We start from the raw sequence: 15,177 nt of genomic DNA on the forward strand, positions 1-15,177 counted from the left end.
AGACTGGCAGTTGCCAGAGGTAGGGGAGTGGTGTGGGAGAAATGGGTGAAGGCATAAACTTCCAGTTATAAAATAAATCATACACCAATAATGAAGCAACAGAAAGAGAAATTAAGGAATCGATCCCATTTACAATTGCACCAAAACCCATAAAATACTAGGAATAAATCTAACCAAAGAGGTGAAAAATCTATACACTGAGAACTATAGAAAGCTTATGAAAGAAACTGAAAACGACACAAAAAAATGGAAAAATATTCCACGCTCCTGGATAGGAAGAACAAATATTGCTAAAATGTCAATACCACCCAAACCAATCTACATATTCAATGCAATCCTTATCAAAATAACACCAGCATTCTTCACAGAGCTAGAACAAAGAATCCTAAAATTTGTATGGAACCAGAAAAGACCCCGAATAGCCAAAGCAATCTTGAAAAAGAAAACCAAAGCTGGAGGCATCACAATCCCAGACTTCAAGATGTATTACAAAGCTGTAGCCATCAAGACAGTATGGTACTGGCACAAAAACAGATACTCCGATCAACGGAAGAGAATAGAGAACCCAAAAATGGATCTACAAATGTATGGCCAACTAATCTTCGACAAAGCAGGAAAGAATATCCAATGAAATAAAGACAGTCTCTTCAGCAAGTGGCACTGGGAAAACTGGACAGCAACATGCAAAAAAATGAACCTGGACCACTTTCGTACACCATACACAAAAATAAACTCAACATAGACGAAAGACCTAAATAAATGTAAGAGAGGAAGCCATCAAAATCCTCAAGGAGAAAGCAGGCAAAAATCTCTTTGACCTTGGCTGCAACTTCTTACTCAACACATCTCCAGAGGCAAGGGACACAAAAGCAAACATGAACTATTGGGACCTCATCAAAATAAAAAGCTTCTGCACAGCAAAGGAAACAATCAGCAGAACTAAAAGGCAACCAACGGAATGGGAGAAGACATTTGCAAACGACATATCAGATAAAGGATTACTATCCAAAATCTATAAAGAACTTATCAAACTCAACACCCAAAATACAAATAATCCAGTGAAGAAATGGGCAAAAGACATGAATAGACACTTCTCCAAAGAAGACATCCAGATGGCCAACCAACACACGAAAAAATGCTCAATGTCACTCATCATCAGGGAAATACAAATCAAAACCACAATGAGATACCACCTCACACCTGTCAGAATGGCAGACATTAACAACTCAGGCAACAACAGATGTTGGCAAGGCTATGGAGAAAGAGGATCTCTTTTGCATTGCTGGTAGGAATGCAAACTGGTGCAGCCACTCTGGAAAACAGTATGGAGGTTTCTCAAAAAATTAAAAATAGAACTACCTTATGACCCAGCAATTGCACTACTAGGTATTTATCCAAGGGATACAGGTGTGCTGTTTCGAAGGGGCACACACACACCCATGTTTATAGCAGCACTATCAACAATAGCCAGAGTATGGAAAGAGCCCATATGTCCATCAATGGATAAATGGATAAAGAAGATGTGGTATATATACATATATGTATACATACACACACACACACACACACACACACACACACACACACACACACACACACAGTGGAGTATTACTCGGCAATCACAAAGAATGAAATCTTGCCACTTGCAACAACGTGGATGGAACTAGAGGGTATTATGCTAATCAAAATTAGTCAGAGAAAGACAAATATCATATGACTTCACTCATGTAAGGAATTTAAGATACAAAACAGATGAACATAAGGGAAGGGAAGCAAAAATAATATAAAAACAGGGAAGGGAAGAAAACATATGAGACTCTTAAATATAGAAAGTAAACAGAGGGTTGCTGGAGGGATTGTGGGTATGGGGTAAATGGGTAAGGGACATTAAGGAATCTACTCCTGAAATCATTGTTGCACTATATGCTAACTTGGATGTAAATTTAAAAATTAATTAATTAAATTAAACTAAATATGTCATGAAGATGTAAAATAGCACTTTGACCATGGTTTATATCTGAAAGTTGCTAAAAGAGCAAATCTTTAAAGTTCTTATCACAAGAAAAAAAAAATCTTTGTAATTATAAAAGGTGACAGATGTTAACTAGACTTATTGTGATCATTTCATAGTGTATACAAATATCGAATCATCATGTTGCACACCTGAAAACAATGTCAATTATACCTCTATTAAAAAGAAAAAAAAGAGAGAGAGGAGGAAATGCTTCTGTACCAGAAGTAAAGTAAGTTTCTTCTTTTTTTTTTTAACGTTTATTTATTTTGAGAGAGAACAAGAGAGAGAGTTTGTGCGTGGGGAAGGGGCAAAGAGGGAGGGGAGAGGTTCCCAAGCAGGCTCCATGCTGTCAGTGTGGAGCCCAACAAGGAGCTCGAACCTGCAAACTGGGAGATCATGACTGAACCGCAACCAAGATTCGGACGCTCAATCGACTAAGCCACCCAGGCACCCTGCAAAGTAAGTTTCTAACAGGAAAAACAAAAAAAACTTCTATACTCAAAGATTCCTTTCTTTAAATAAACTACCTCTACTCATAGCCCCATTATTCTTTTTCACATCCATGGAAACGATTAGCTTGAGAAAATGCTTTTGAAAAACTAGATATGTTACCTAGTGCTAAATGTCTATGAGATTACACTAAAAATGCTACCATCCACTTTTAAAATTAAAATGACAGTTAAAACACACAAATTTATATATTTTCTTAACAATTTACTAAAATACAAAAAGATTAACTACAATTTTATATTTTGTACTGAGTATGATTCTATCGTAACTGCTTATTCTAATATTGTTAGGAAGAAAAAAGTATTGAAAATATAGATCATTTTACCTAAGTATTTGTGACCTTCTCCCTAATCATTCAGAAACTACCTAAAATTACTTTATACCTTTATGTTTTTGACACCAGACTACAAAAAAAGAATATTAGAGCTCAACCACATGGTCTTTCTGTATTTGCAAAAGTACTCTGGTGATGATCAATTTACTTTATCTATGTTGAATTAGTATGGCATATACCACTTATGTCTTCTTACAAACAAAAGTTCTATGTCACATTAGTGAAATGTTATCATTTTAGTTACCAGATTTGAGAAATTTAGTTTAACAAATCTTTAAAGTTATAAAAAATTATCAGAAAACCATACCTTTAATCTTGTAAGTAATGTATCACCCACCTATAAAAATTATCCCATTTCTACAGTAATATAGTTATACTACCTACAGCCAAGGAAAAAAACTTATAAATTCTGGTTTAAAATATAACCGATATGGGGCACCTGGGTAGCTCAATCAGTTAAGCATCCGACTTCGGCTCAAGTCCTGATCTCACTGTTCATGGGTTTAAGCTTCACAATGGGCTCTGCGCTGACAGCGTGGAGCCTGGAGTCTGCTTCTGATTGTCCCCCCTCTCTCTCAAAAATAAACACATAAACCTTAAAAATATAACCAATATAAAGATAGGGATATACAGGTATAAATGCAATTATACTTTACCACTAAGAAGACCATAATAAATGATCAACATAGTACATAACCAAAAGGAGAAATTGATCAAAGCACTTAGCTAAAAATTAAGGTATCCAGCCAGGAATTCTGCTTATGGTCACATGGTCTAGACTCTAAACAGGTTTAGCCATAGACATCCTTACCAGATATTAAAAGAATATGTTACTTAATTATAAATCTAATTCCTCAAAATTAGTATCAAGCGATACTATATATTTTAGCAGCATTTAAAGATAACTATATATATTTGATATTAATCAATATTATATAATACCTTTAGTAGCAGCACACAAATACGGAGCCTTTTGCTGCTACTATTATTGCTACTGCTGCTACTTCTGCTACCACTTACCACTTAATAAGCTCTAAAATATGCTAAGTATACTCTAATCACTTTATAAGCAATTTTTTAATGTTTATTTTTGAGAGAGATAGTGTGAGTGGGGGAGGGGCAGAGAGAGAGGGAGGCAGAATCTGAAGCAGGCTCCAGTCTCCGGGTTGTCAGCACAGAGCCCAACACCAGGCTTGAACCCACGGACCACAAGATCGTGACCTGAGCCACCCAGGCGCCCTTACTCTTACCACTTTATAAATATTTACCTGTTTAACCCTCCTAACAGCCCTGTGAGAGAGGTACTATTACTAGCCCTGTTCAACAAATGGAGAAACTGAAGTAAAAATAGCTCACAGTAGAAAAACTTAATCAAGATTACATAGGTGTAAAGAGCAGAGTTGTGATTAAAACCCAGGTAGTCTGATTCAAGCTCATTCTCTTAACCAATAAAAACAAAACGAAATTTAAAAATCCACTTCTCTAATTTTAATTATTACCAATCACAGCTTATCCTATACTTGATTTCTTTATTCTTGAGGCTTCTACATAATGTTTCTTTCCTTTATATTGATATTAGAATCCTGCTTATAGGACTCCAGGATTTCTGAGAGGCATTTTAGAGAGAATGTAAAATAAAGTGATCAGAGCATTTGCCAGAGTATCATACTGTTTAGGTAGGATTTAGCTCTAGTATTTGCCAGTCTGTGACCTTAAGCAAAGTACTTAATTCTCAGAGTATCCTTATCTATAAAATGGGAATAACAATAATAACTGCCTATGCCATTGTAAGAATTAGAGAAGATTCTAACTAACAACTATTTATCAGGCAACTAATATACACCATATGCTATTCTAGGTACTAGGGATACTTACGAAAAAGACTGACATTACATTCTAACAGCACAGATAGATAATAAACAGGTAAATAAATAAATTCAAACGGTAAGAGCTATGAAGAAAATAAGGCACTGTGAAAGAAAATGAGGTAGAAAACATTGGCAGAGGCAAACACACAGTATATATTATTATTGACAATTTAACATTAAAGGCTCCTAAGATGACTTTTCCCCATTTAGTATTTTTAAGAATTTAAAGGAAGATTCTTTGAGGGCAGGGAATATAGTTTTCATTCACTCAGTCTTTAACTAGGTTCCTAGCACAAAGCTAGGTACTTGGAACATAAAGATGAATGTAACAGTCACAGCCTTCAAGGAGGTCTCAACATACTAGAAAACCTGGTGTTGTCCTTAATGGAACTTAGAGCCTTGTAAAGAAGATAGTAAGAGTAAGGTAAGTGTTAAAAACCGAAAAGTACAAGGAACATTCCAGATGGGAATCTAACTCCAAATTGGGGATGTCAAAGGCAGCTTCCTGAAGAATTAGCAGGAGCTGGTTAAAAAAAAAAAAAAAGAGGAAGAAGGAGAAAGCGCAAAAGAAAATAAAGTTTATAGAGGACTTATGATTGTACAGATAAACAGGAAGCCTTATAAGCCATCTAAAGACTTCTAGGGGTGCCTCGGTGACTGAGTCAGTTAAGTGTCTGACTTAGGCTTGGGTCATGATCTCACAGTTTGTGGGTTTGAGCCCCATGTCGGGCTCTGTGCTGACAGCTCAGAGCCTGGAACCTGCTTCGGATTCTGTGTCTCCTTCTCTCTCTGCCCCTCACGTGTTTGCTCACTTGCTCTTTCTCTCTCTTGTTCTCTCTCAAAAATAAATAAAACATTAAAAAAATAAAATAAAATAAGGACTTCTAGAATTTGTCCCCAGAGTCAATGAGTTTTTTCATCTCCTCCCTGAAAAATTAAAAGTACAGACAGAACATATGAAACAATAGTTTTTAAGATATAGGATTTCAGGTAAGAAAGAGTGATCCCTGAAAGATAGGAAATAAATGCAATAGGTCCTATAATCGCCTAGGCTTACTGCCTTGAGAGTTTCTAGGCTGTGCCATGGGGAGGGGGAACCAAGATATAGCCCAGCAAACCTGAATTGAAGAGACTCTGCTCTTCAGTCCAGAAAAATGGAAAGACTAAAGTTCACAGGGAAGAATATTAAAGTGGAGATAGCTGCACAAAGAATGAATCCCAGAGATCTGCAGACAGACCTCTCAAATATCTAGCAGGGTATTAGTCAGCATATGTGAGTGAGTAAACAATCCAAGAGAGCAGAAAGAATCACCCTAAATGATGAGGCACTCACACAGGGCATGGAACAGTGCCTGTTCCCACCAGCCAGACTAGAAAACCTAACAATTCATAGAGCATTAGGTAGAGGACTCAGAAGGAGCTAGCCTCTACTGAGGTAACCCACAACTAAACCCTGCTCAGATCCCACCTAACAAATCCTAGAAGCAGATTAAAAGCATCAAGTTGATTCCCTGTAACTTAACTGTATCTCAGAATAAAATTCAAGAGTATTTATAGAAATATAACAACACCCAGCACCCAGCAGGTAAAATTCACAACATCTGAAATTTAATTTAAAAAATTTTTAATTAAAAAAAAGGCACAATTCCATTTATATAAAACTATGGATATGAAAACTAATCTACAGTGACTGAAAAAAAAAAACTCTAGAGTTGCCTGGAGGTGGAGGGATGGGGTAGAAAAGGTCCACTGGTCTATCTTGCACTTAGGATGGATCTTTTCCAGGTATCATTTCATAATATCATGCACAGGCCATTTAGAAAATATGTGGTTCACTGATTTTACAGATCTTATAAATGGTAATACATTTCATTATATAATATCAAAAAGTCACACTGTATATCACCACCAATATCATTAGGAAAGTCTACAAGTACCATAAACTGCCAAGTTCACAGTGGTATATACAGTTTTTCAAAATTCTGATTTTCAATCAAATTTTATCAGGCTTACTTTATTTCAAGAATTGCCATAGTTTATCTGTCAGTCATTCTTTCAAGTAAAAATAATGTTCCATGAAAAATGTGGCTAGTTCAGCTAACAATTCAAACTATTCTACAAGTGCTTTTCCTCAAGATAATCATCCTATTCTGCATGCAAAATGTTTTGAGTACTGCTCACTTCTTCACACAGAATGTTAAAAAAGCTCAAGGGCTGAGTTAATAAAATTAGTAATTTTTACTGCTTCATCAAGGATATTCTCAGGTGAAACTGGCTTTTGTTAACTGTTCATTAATGAAGAAAACTACTATGCGGGGGGAGGGGGGTAGTGCCTGGGTGGCTCAGTCAGTTAAGCATCTGGGTCTTTCGGCTCAAGTCATGATCTCACATTTCATGAGATTGAGTCCCACATCAGCTCAGGTCCTGATCTTAAGGTTCGTGGGGCCCTGCCTCAGGTTCCATGCTGACAGCACAGAACCTGCTTGGGGATTCTCTCTCTCCCTCTCTCTCTATCCCTCCCTCGCTTGCACACACTCTAAGTAAATAAATAAACTGAAAAAAAAAAAAAATGAAAAAAAAAAAAAGATTGGTATCACTTTTTTAAAGTACGATCTATGCCCAGTGCAGAGCCCAACATGGGGCGTGAACTCAAAACCCTGAGATCAAGACCTGAGCTAAGATCAAGTTAGACGCTTAATCAACTGAGCCACCAGGTGCCCCTTATAAAAGGCAAATAACATATTATTACTATGAAAATACTTTTTACCTCACACACTGCCTGAGAAAAAATGTCAGTAATCTCCAAAACTCCCTAGACTACTCCTTAAGAACTGCCTGCCCAAAGGACACTGAAAGAATTATAGGGAAGTATAGTACACAACATTAGAATCTACAAGAGAAAAATAACCTTTCAGATTTCTTTCTAGTCCAATTCTCTCATTCTATAAATGAGGAAAGTGGGGCACAAAGAAAATAGGGTTTCCTATCTCAGACATTAGTAGCAGAGATGTGACAGCACTTCGAGGACTTCTGAGTTGTTTTCTACTATTCTTTGCATTATACTATTCCTTAAAAAAAAAGGAGTTTAGCAAATTCCACATTTTCCTTCTTTACTGAACAATGGCATAAATACATACATTTTGTGGAGAAAAGGAGTTTATCTTTCCTAATGGAGAGTTGAGTTTTGTGGTCTTTCCTGAAGCAACTTTTGCATCCAAATCACGCACTTCCTTTTCAAAACAATGACGCTTTCTTATCTGTTAACACAGAACCAAAATGAAGTTTAATGCAAACTCAAAGTCTGAGCAGGCAAGTTGTTCCTGAAGGTCAAAAGTAGTTTTTCTATATGTGTTAAGCATAAAAAAAAAAAAAAAAAAGATGACTCTTTCTAACTGGAAATAATAAAATAATTTTTAAATATACAGGGGCACCTGGGTGGCTCAGTCGGTTAAGCGTCCAACTTCGGCTCAGGCCATGCTCTCACGTTTGTGAATTCGAGCCCCACATCAAGCTGTGTGCTGACAGCTTGCTCAGAGCCTGGAGCCCGCTCCGGATTCTGTTTCCCTTTCTCTCTGCCCCTCCCCCGCTCACACTCTGTCTCTGTCTCTTTCAAAAATAAACAAACATTGGGGCGCCTGGGTGGCTCAGTCGGTTAAGCGGCCGACTTCGGCTCAGGTCATGATCTCACGGTCCGTGAGTTAGAACCCCGCGTCGGGCTCTGTGCTGACAGCTCAGAGCCTGGATCCCGTTTCGGATTCTGTGTCTCCCTCTCTCTGACCCTCCCCCGTTCATGCTCTGTCTCTGTCTCAAAAATAAATAAATGTTAAAAAAAAATTAAAAAAATAAATAACCATTAAAAAAATAAAAAATAAAAAAAATTAAAAGTACAAAGTAGCTATATTACCAATTTATACCTTAAGTAAATATTTAACTGTCTAATTCCTCATATATAGGAAAGCACCATGTACTTTAAAGACATATTATCAATAATGTATTATAATGACACTCTTTTCAATGAGTAATATTATAAAATGAAGTTACAATATTTTATCCTTTAATTTACATCTATGATACGACCCAAGTAAATTGCACAAGGGCCAATGAAAACTTGATTGATACTTGACTACCTTGTGCAGCTCTAATGGTACTATTTCACTGCCAATAAATTGTTTACCTGCTGTGTAGTTTCTAAGGGTCGAATTCTTTTCTTCTCTACTTGAAAATCATCATTTTCATCTCTTTTTATGGAAGCCTGTTTCTTGGCAGATAGCTTTGCAGCCAACGTAGTTTTTTCAGGAGAGTCTTCTACAAGAAGTCATAAAAAATTAGTATAAATAACTGACACTTAGGCAATTTTTCCAGGAAAAATTAGAACCAAGATGTTAAAGACTCAAAATTTCCTTACTTTAAAACATGAGGTTGACATGTTTAAAAGCATGTATTTACCACTGAGTTTAACAAAGATATAATATTTTGAGAAATATGCTTTCATCAGGAAAGTCCAATTTTGATTTCTTAATAGGCTTATGCTTTTGTAAACCACTCCCGATAATGCGGTTTAAAAAATATAACTGTAAGGGGTGTCTGGCTGGTTCAGTCAGTTGAGCATCCAACTTCAGCTAGGTCACAATCTCACAGATTTATGAGTTCAAGCCCCACATTGGACTCTCTGCTGTCAGCACAGAGCCTGCTTTGGAAACTCTGCCCCCCCGCCCCCTCTCTCTGCCCCTCCCGTGCTCTCTCTCTCTCTCTCTCTCAAAATAAATAAACATTAAAATATATATATAAGGGCACTTGGGTGACTCAGTCAGTTAAGTGTTCAGGTCATGATCTCGTGGTTCATGAGTTCGAGCCCCATGTCAGGCTCTGTGTTGACAGCTCAGAGCCTGGAGCCTGCTTAGGATTCTGTGTCTCCCTCTCTCTCTGCCCCTCTCCCGCTCATGCTTGGTCTCTCTCTCAAAAATAAGCATTTAACAAATTTTTAATTAAAAAATATACACTTATATAGATACAGATATCTGTAAGATTCTCCCAAGAAAAGTATTTCATTTATATATACATCTTTCTACAGTATCTCAATGTTTCTTCCCCACTAAGCTTCTAAATGTTCTTTACACTTAAAAATACAGTAGAATCAAGCTCCTATAATCTGCCTTTTAGTCCCACTACCTTGAAGGTCATCAGTGACCTCTTAATCACCAAATAATATTAGCTCCTTTTAATAAATGTGAACACTAGGTTTTAAAGAAGTTAATATGCCCAGTATCACATAGCTAGTAAGAGGCAGAGCGTGGATATGACTGGCTCTTGCTGTCTGACTCCAAAATCCATCGCATAACCTCTAGGAATACAGACAAACAGAACACTGTCTTTTTGAAATATAACAAATACGTTTCCTTTTTCCTTAATATCTGTTAACACTTTACTTAACTGCTCCTATACATGGGTTTCTCCTTTTCCCTAAATGTGAGTGTTCTGAAAAGTACCTTCCTTCCTTCCCACTCTTCTCTATACATTCCTTCCACTTCTAGGGCTTGAATTCATTTAACAAGCATTTATTTTACTGAGTCCATATAATTCCAGAAACCATGGAAAAGCAATGAAAAAGAAACAGCCTCTGCCTTAAAGGATTTATAGACCATTAGAGAAGGAAGCCCTATAAGCAGGTCCAATACTGATTTCAAAAACCAAGTTTGAGTCTGTAAAAACAAAGTAAATCTATGCCACATAGCACTGATTCTCAAGCTTTTACTGAGGAGGACTATATTTTTTAAATAAATATTGCTTAAAATTTCCAAAACAGAATAAAAGACCTAGAACTTCCCTGACTCATTGTGCCCTTACCCCTACAAGCCATGTTTTTTCCCAAGACTCTTAGGAACATAGTTTAAATACCATTGTATTCTAAAATCTTAATGGTTTTGCCTTTTATACGTAGGTCTTTTTTTTTTTTTTTTTTGACCTATACAATTCAATTTTATTAGTATCAGGCAGCATGCTAAAAGTTTTACATAGATCAGCTCCTGCTACTATGGCATACAATAGCAATTGTTAGTTTACAATTGGGGAAACTGATACATAGGAAAATGGAGTTAAATGCCCAAGGTAAACAATGGGACCCATTCTAAACCTGTTTCCAATGTAATCCAATACCTTGAAATTCTGGATTTTTTTAAAGATTTTATTTTTAAGTAATCTCTACACCCAACATGGGACTCAAACTCACAACCCTGAGATCAAGAGTTGTATGCTCTACTAAGCCAGCCAGATAACTTTTTAACTTTTTTTTTAAAGTAAGCTCTATGCCCAACATGGGACTTGAACTCATAACCCCAAGACCAAGAGCTGCATGCTCTACCTGCTGAGCCAGCCAAGTACCCCCAATACACTTTAGTTTTAAAAAATTATCAACTAATATAAGCTCATTATGAAAGATTTCAGCAAATCAGAAATATAAATAAGAAAAAGTAAAGTACCATCTGCTTCCCTCCCCCACCTTCTCACTTCTGTAAATCTTCCTCCCTGAGGTAATCACTATCAATCTTTTGGCCTAAATCCATCCATCTATCCATCCATCCATCCAACCTTCCTTCCTTTCCTTCTTCCCTTCCCTCCTCCCTTCCTTCCTTCTTTCTTTCTTCTTTTTTTCCCCAGTATTTATTTTTTGTTTTCCTCACAGTAAGTGTACTCTTTTATCCCCATCCCACTCACCCCCCTCTGGTAACCATCAGTTTGTTCTCTACAGCTAAGAATCTGTTTCTTGGGGTGCCTGGGTGGCTCAGTCAGTTGAGCATCCAACTTTGGCTCAGGTCATGATCTCATGGTTCACGAGTTTGAGCCCCACTTCAGGCTCCATGCTAACAGCTCAGAGCCTGGAGCCTTCTTCAGATTCTGTCTCCCCCTCTCTCTGACCCTTGCCTACTCACACTCTCTCTCTCCCTCAAAATAAATAAACATTAAGAAAACAAATTTTGTTTAATAAAAAAAAATTTTTTTAATTAAAGATTCTGTTTCTTGGGATGCCTGGGTGGCTCATTCGGTTGAGTGTCTAACTCTTGATTTCGGCTCAGGTCATGATCCTGGGGTTGTGGGACTGAGCCCTGCATTGGGCTCTGCACTGAACGTGAAGCCTACTTCTCGTTCTTTCTCCCTCTGACTCTCCCCCGCTTGCCTGTGTACACACCCTCACTCGCTTAAAAAAAAAAAAAAAAAAAAAAAAAAAGGTCTTCTTTCTTGGTTTGTCTTTTTTCTCTTTGCTTTCCTTTGTTTCATTTCTTAAATTCCACATATGAATGATTTCATATGGTATTTGTCTTTCTTTAACTGACTTAGCATTATACTCTCCAGCTCTATGTTGTTGGAAATGGCAAAATTTCATTCTTTTTTTTTTTATTACATTTCTTTGTTTTTCAGAGGCAGAGAGAGACAGAGTGCGAGTGGGGGAGGGGCAGAGAGAGAGGGAGACACAGAATCCAAAGCAGGCTCCAAGCTGTCAGCACAGAGCCTGATGTTGGGCTCAAACCCACCAGCAGTAAGATCACGACCTGAGCCAAAAGTCAGATGCTCAACCGACTGAGCCAACCAGGTGCCCCACTTTCATTCTTTTTATGGCTGAATAATTTCCGATTGTATTTACATACCACATCTTCTTTATCCATTCATCTATCTACAGACACTTGGGCTGCTTCCATAGCTTGGCTATTGCAAACAATGCTTCAATAAACATAAGGGTGCATGTATACCTCTGAATTAGTGTTTTTTATATATTTTGGGTAAACATTCAGTAGTGCAATTCCAGGACTATAGGGTATTTCTATTTTTAATTTTTGAAGAACTTCCATACTGTTTTCCAGAGTGGCTGCACCAATTTGCATTCTCACCAACAATGCAAGAGGGTTTCTTTTTCTCCATATCTTCACCAACACCTGTTGTTTCTTGTGTTTTTGATTTTAGCTATTCTGACAGGTATGAAGTGATATGAAGTGATATTGTGGTTTTGATTGCATTTCCCTGATGATGAGTGATGTTGAGCATCTTTTCATGTGTGTTAGCCATCTATCTGTCTGTCTTCTTTGGGGAAATATCTGTTCATGTCTTCTGCTCATTTTTTAATTGGATTCTCTTTTGGGTATTGAGTTGTATCAGTTCTATGTATTTTGGATACTAACCCATTGTCAGTTATGTCATTTGCAAATATCTTCTCCTATAGGAGAAGTAGGTTACGTTTTAGTTTTGTTGGTTGTTACCCTTACCGTGCAGAAAATTTTTATTTTGGTGTAATTCCAATAGTTTATTTTTGCTTTTATTTCTGTTGCCTCAGGAGGCAAATCTAGAAAAACATTGCTATGGCTGATGTCAAAGATTATTGCCTGTGCTCTCTTCAAGGTTATGGTTTCAGGTCTTACATTTAGGTCTTTGATCCATTTTGAGTGTTTGTGTATGGTGAAAGAAAATGGTCCAGTTTTTCTTTTGCATGTGGGTGTCTAGTTTTCCCAACACTATTTGGTGAAGAGATGGTCTTTTTTCCAGTATATACTCATTCCTCCTTTGTCAAGATTATCCACATAATTGTGGGTTTTATTTCTGGGTTTTCTGTTGTATTCCATGTAGCTATGTGTGTATTTTTTACCAGTATCATACTATTTTAATTACTACTGCTTTGTAATATAACTTGAACTGTGGAATTGTGATACCTCCAGTTGTTTTTCTTTTTCAAGATTGCTTTGGCTATCGAAGCAAAACAATCAACATCATATGTCACATCAATAGGAGAAAGGATAAAAGCCATATGATCACTTCAAAAGATGCAGAAAAAGCATTTGACAAAGTACAACATCCATTCATGATAAAAATCCTCTGCAATGTAGGTCTAGAGGGAACATATCTCAATATGAGGCCTTATATGAAAAACCCACAGTCAACATCATACTCAGTGATGAAAAACTAAGAGCTTTTCCCTAAAGGTCAGGAATAAGTGTAACCACCTTTATTCACATAGTATTGGAAGTCCTAGCCACAGCAATTGGACAATCTAAAGAAATAAAAGACATCAAAATTGATAAGAAGTAGAACTTTCACTATTTGCAGATGACATAATACTATAACATACAGAAAACCCTAAAGACTCCACCAAAAAACTACTGATAAATGAATTCAATAAATTCACAGGATACAAAATCAATGTACAGAAATCTGTTGCATTCCTATACACTTACAATGAAACAGCACAAAGTGAAATTAAGAAAACAATCCCACTTACAGTTGCACCAAAAACAATAAAATATCTAGGAATAAACTTAACCAAAGAAGTGAGAGAGCTGTACTCTGAAAAGTATAAAACATTGATGAAAGAAATTCAAAATGATGCAAAGAAATGGAAAGACATTCCATACTCATGAGCTGGAAGAACAAATATTGTTTAAATGTCTATACTAACCACAGCAATCTATAGATTTAATGCAACCCCTGTCAAATACCAACAGCATTTTTCACAGAACTAGAACAAATAATCCTAAAATGTGAAACCACAAAAAACCTTTCATGACTAGGTTTTTAATCTATCTGGAATCAATTTTTGTGCATGAAGTAAAGTAGGATACCAATTTAAATTTTTTTCCATATGGAGGGGTGTCTGGGTGGCTTAGTTGGTTGAGCATCTGACTCTTGATTCCAGCTCAGGTCATGATTCCAGGGCATTGGGATTGAGCCCCATGCAGGCCTCTGAGCTGTGCACAGAACCTGCTTAAGATTCTCTCTCTCTGCCCCTCTCCCCCACTCATGCTCTCTGTCTCTCTCAAATTACAAAAAAAAAAAAAATCTACATTTTTTTCCATATGGATATCTAAGTACCAATTTTAAAAAGGTCCCTCCTTAGGCCTCTACTCTGTAGAAGCACTTCAATAAATAATCAAGTTTCTAGATACATATAGAAATGAATCTGGGTTTCCTATTGTTTTACACTGGTTTTACACTATGCTAATACTAAACTGTTTTAATCACTATAAACTGTTTTTATCACTGGTTCTTGAGAAATGTCTTGGCCATTCTTAGTCCTCTGCATTTCCATATATATTTTAGAAAAGACATGTAATTTTGAGCTCTGCAATTTCTGGTCAAACTGGTAAAATACCCACAAAATGAATCTAGATCAGTGGTTCCAAACTAGGGCAATTTTAACAATGTCCCGCAGGGACATTGGACACAGACATTTCTGGCTGTCACAAAATGCCAGATACTACTGGCATCTAGTGGGTTGAGTCCTAGGAGATGCTACTAAACATCCCACAATGCATAGGACAGTCCCCATAACAAACAATTATCCCATTCAAAATATAATAGTGCCATTATTGAGAAACTCTGCCCCTAATAAATCAAGGGGCAAATTTGTATGGGCCCATTAAAGGGTAGGAAGCATCTACCAAAAGCAATTAATTTAGTTTTAGAAAAATTAA

The 15,177-nt window shown here is 36.8% G+C and overlaps 1 protein-coding gene across 1 annotated transcript in view; it reads right to left on the bottom strand.

Annotated features, from left to right (window-relative positions):
- BRIP1 (BRCA1 interacting DNA helicase 1) overlaps positions 1 to 15,177 on the bottom strand; it is a 210,880-nt gene that overhangs the window by 185,753 nt on the left and 9,950 nt on the right. Inside the window, 2 exon segments of the mRNA XM_081791236.1 lie at positions 7,864 to 7,983; positions 8,901 to 9,031. Of these exon segments, the coding sequence (XP_081647362.1) occupies positions 7,864 to 7,983; positions 8,901 to 9,031 (251 nt within the window).

Source organism: Panthera onca, chromosome E1 (assembly GCF_046562875.1).
Source record: "Panthera onca isolate mPanOnc1 chromosome E1, mPanOnc1 haplotype 2, whole genome shotgun sequence".
Lineage (NCBI taxonomy): Eukaryota > Metazoa > Chordata > Mammalia > Carnivora > Felidae > Panthera > Panthera onca.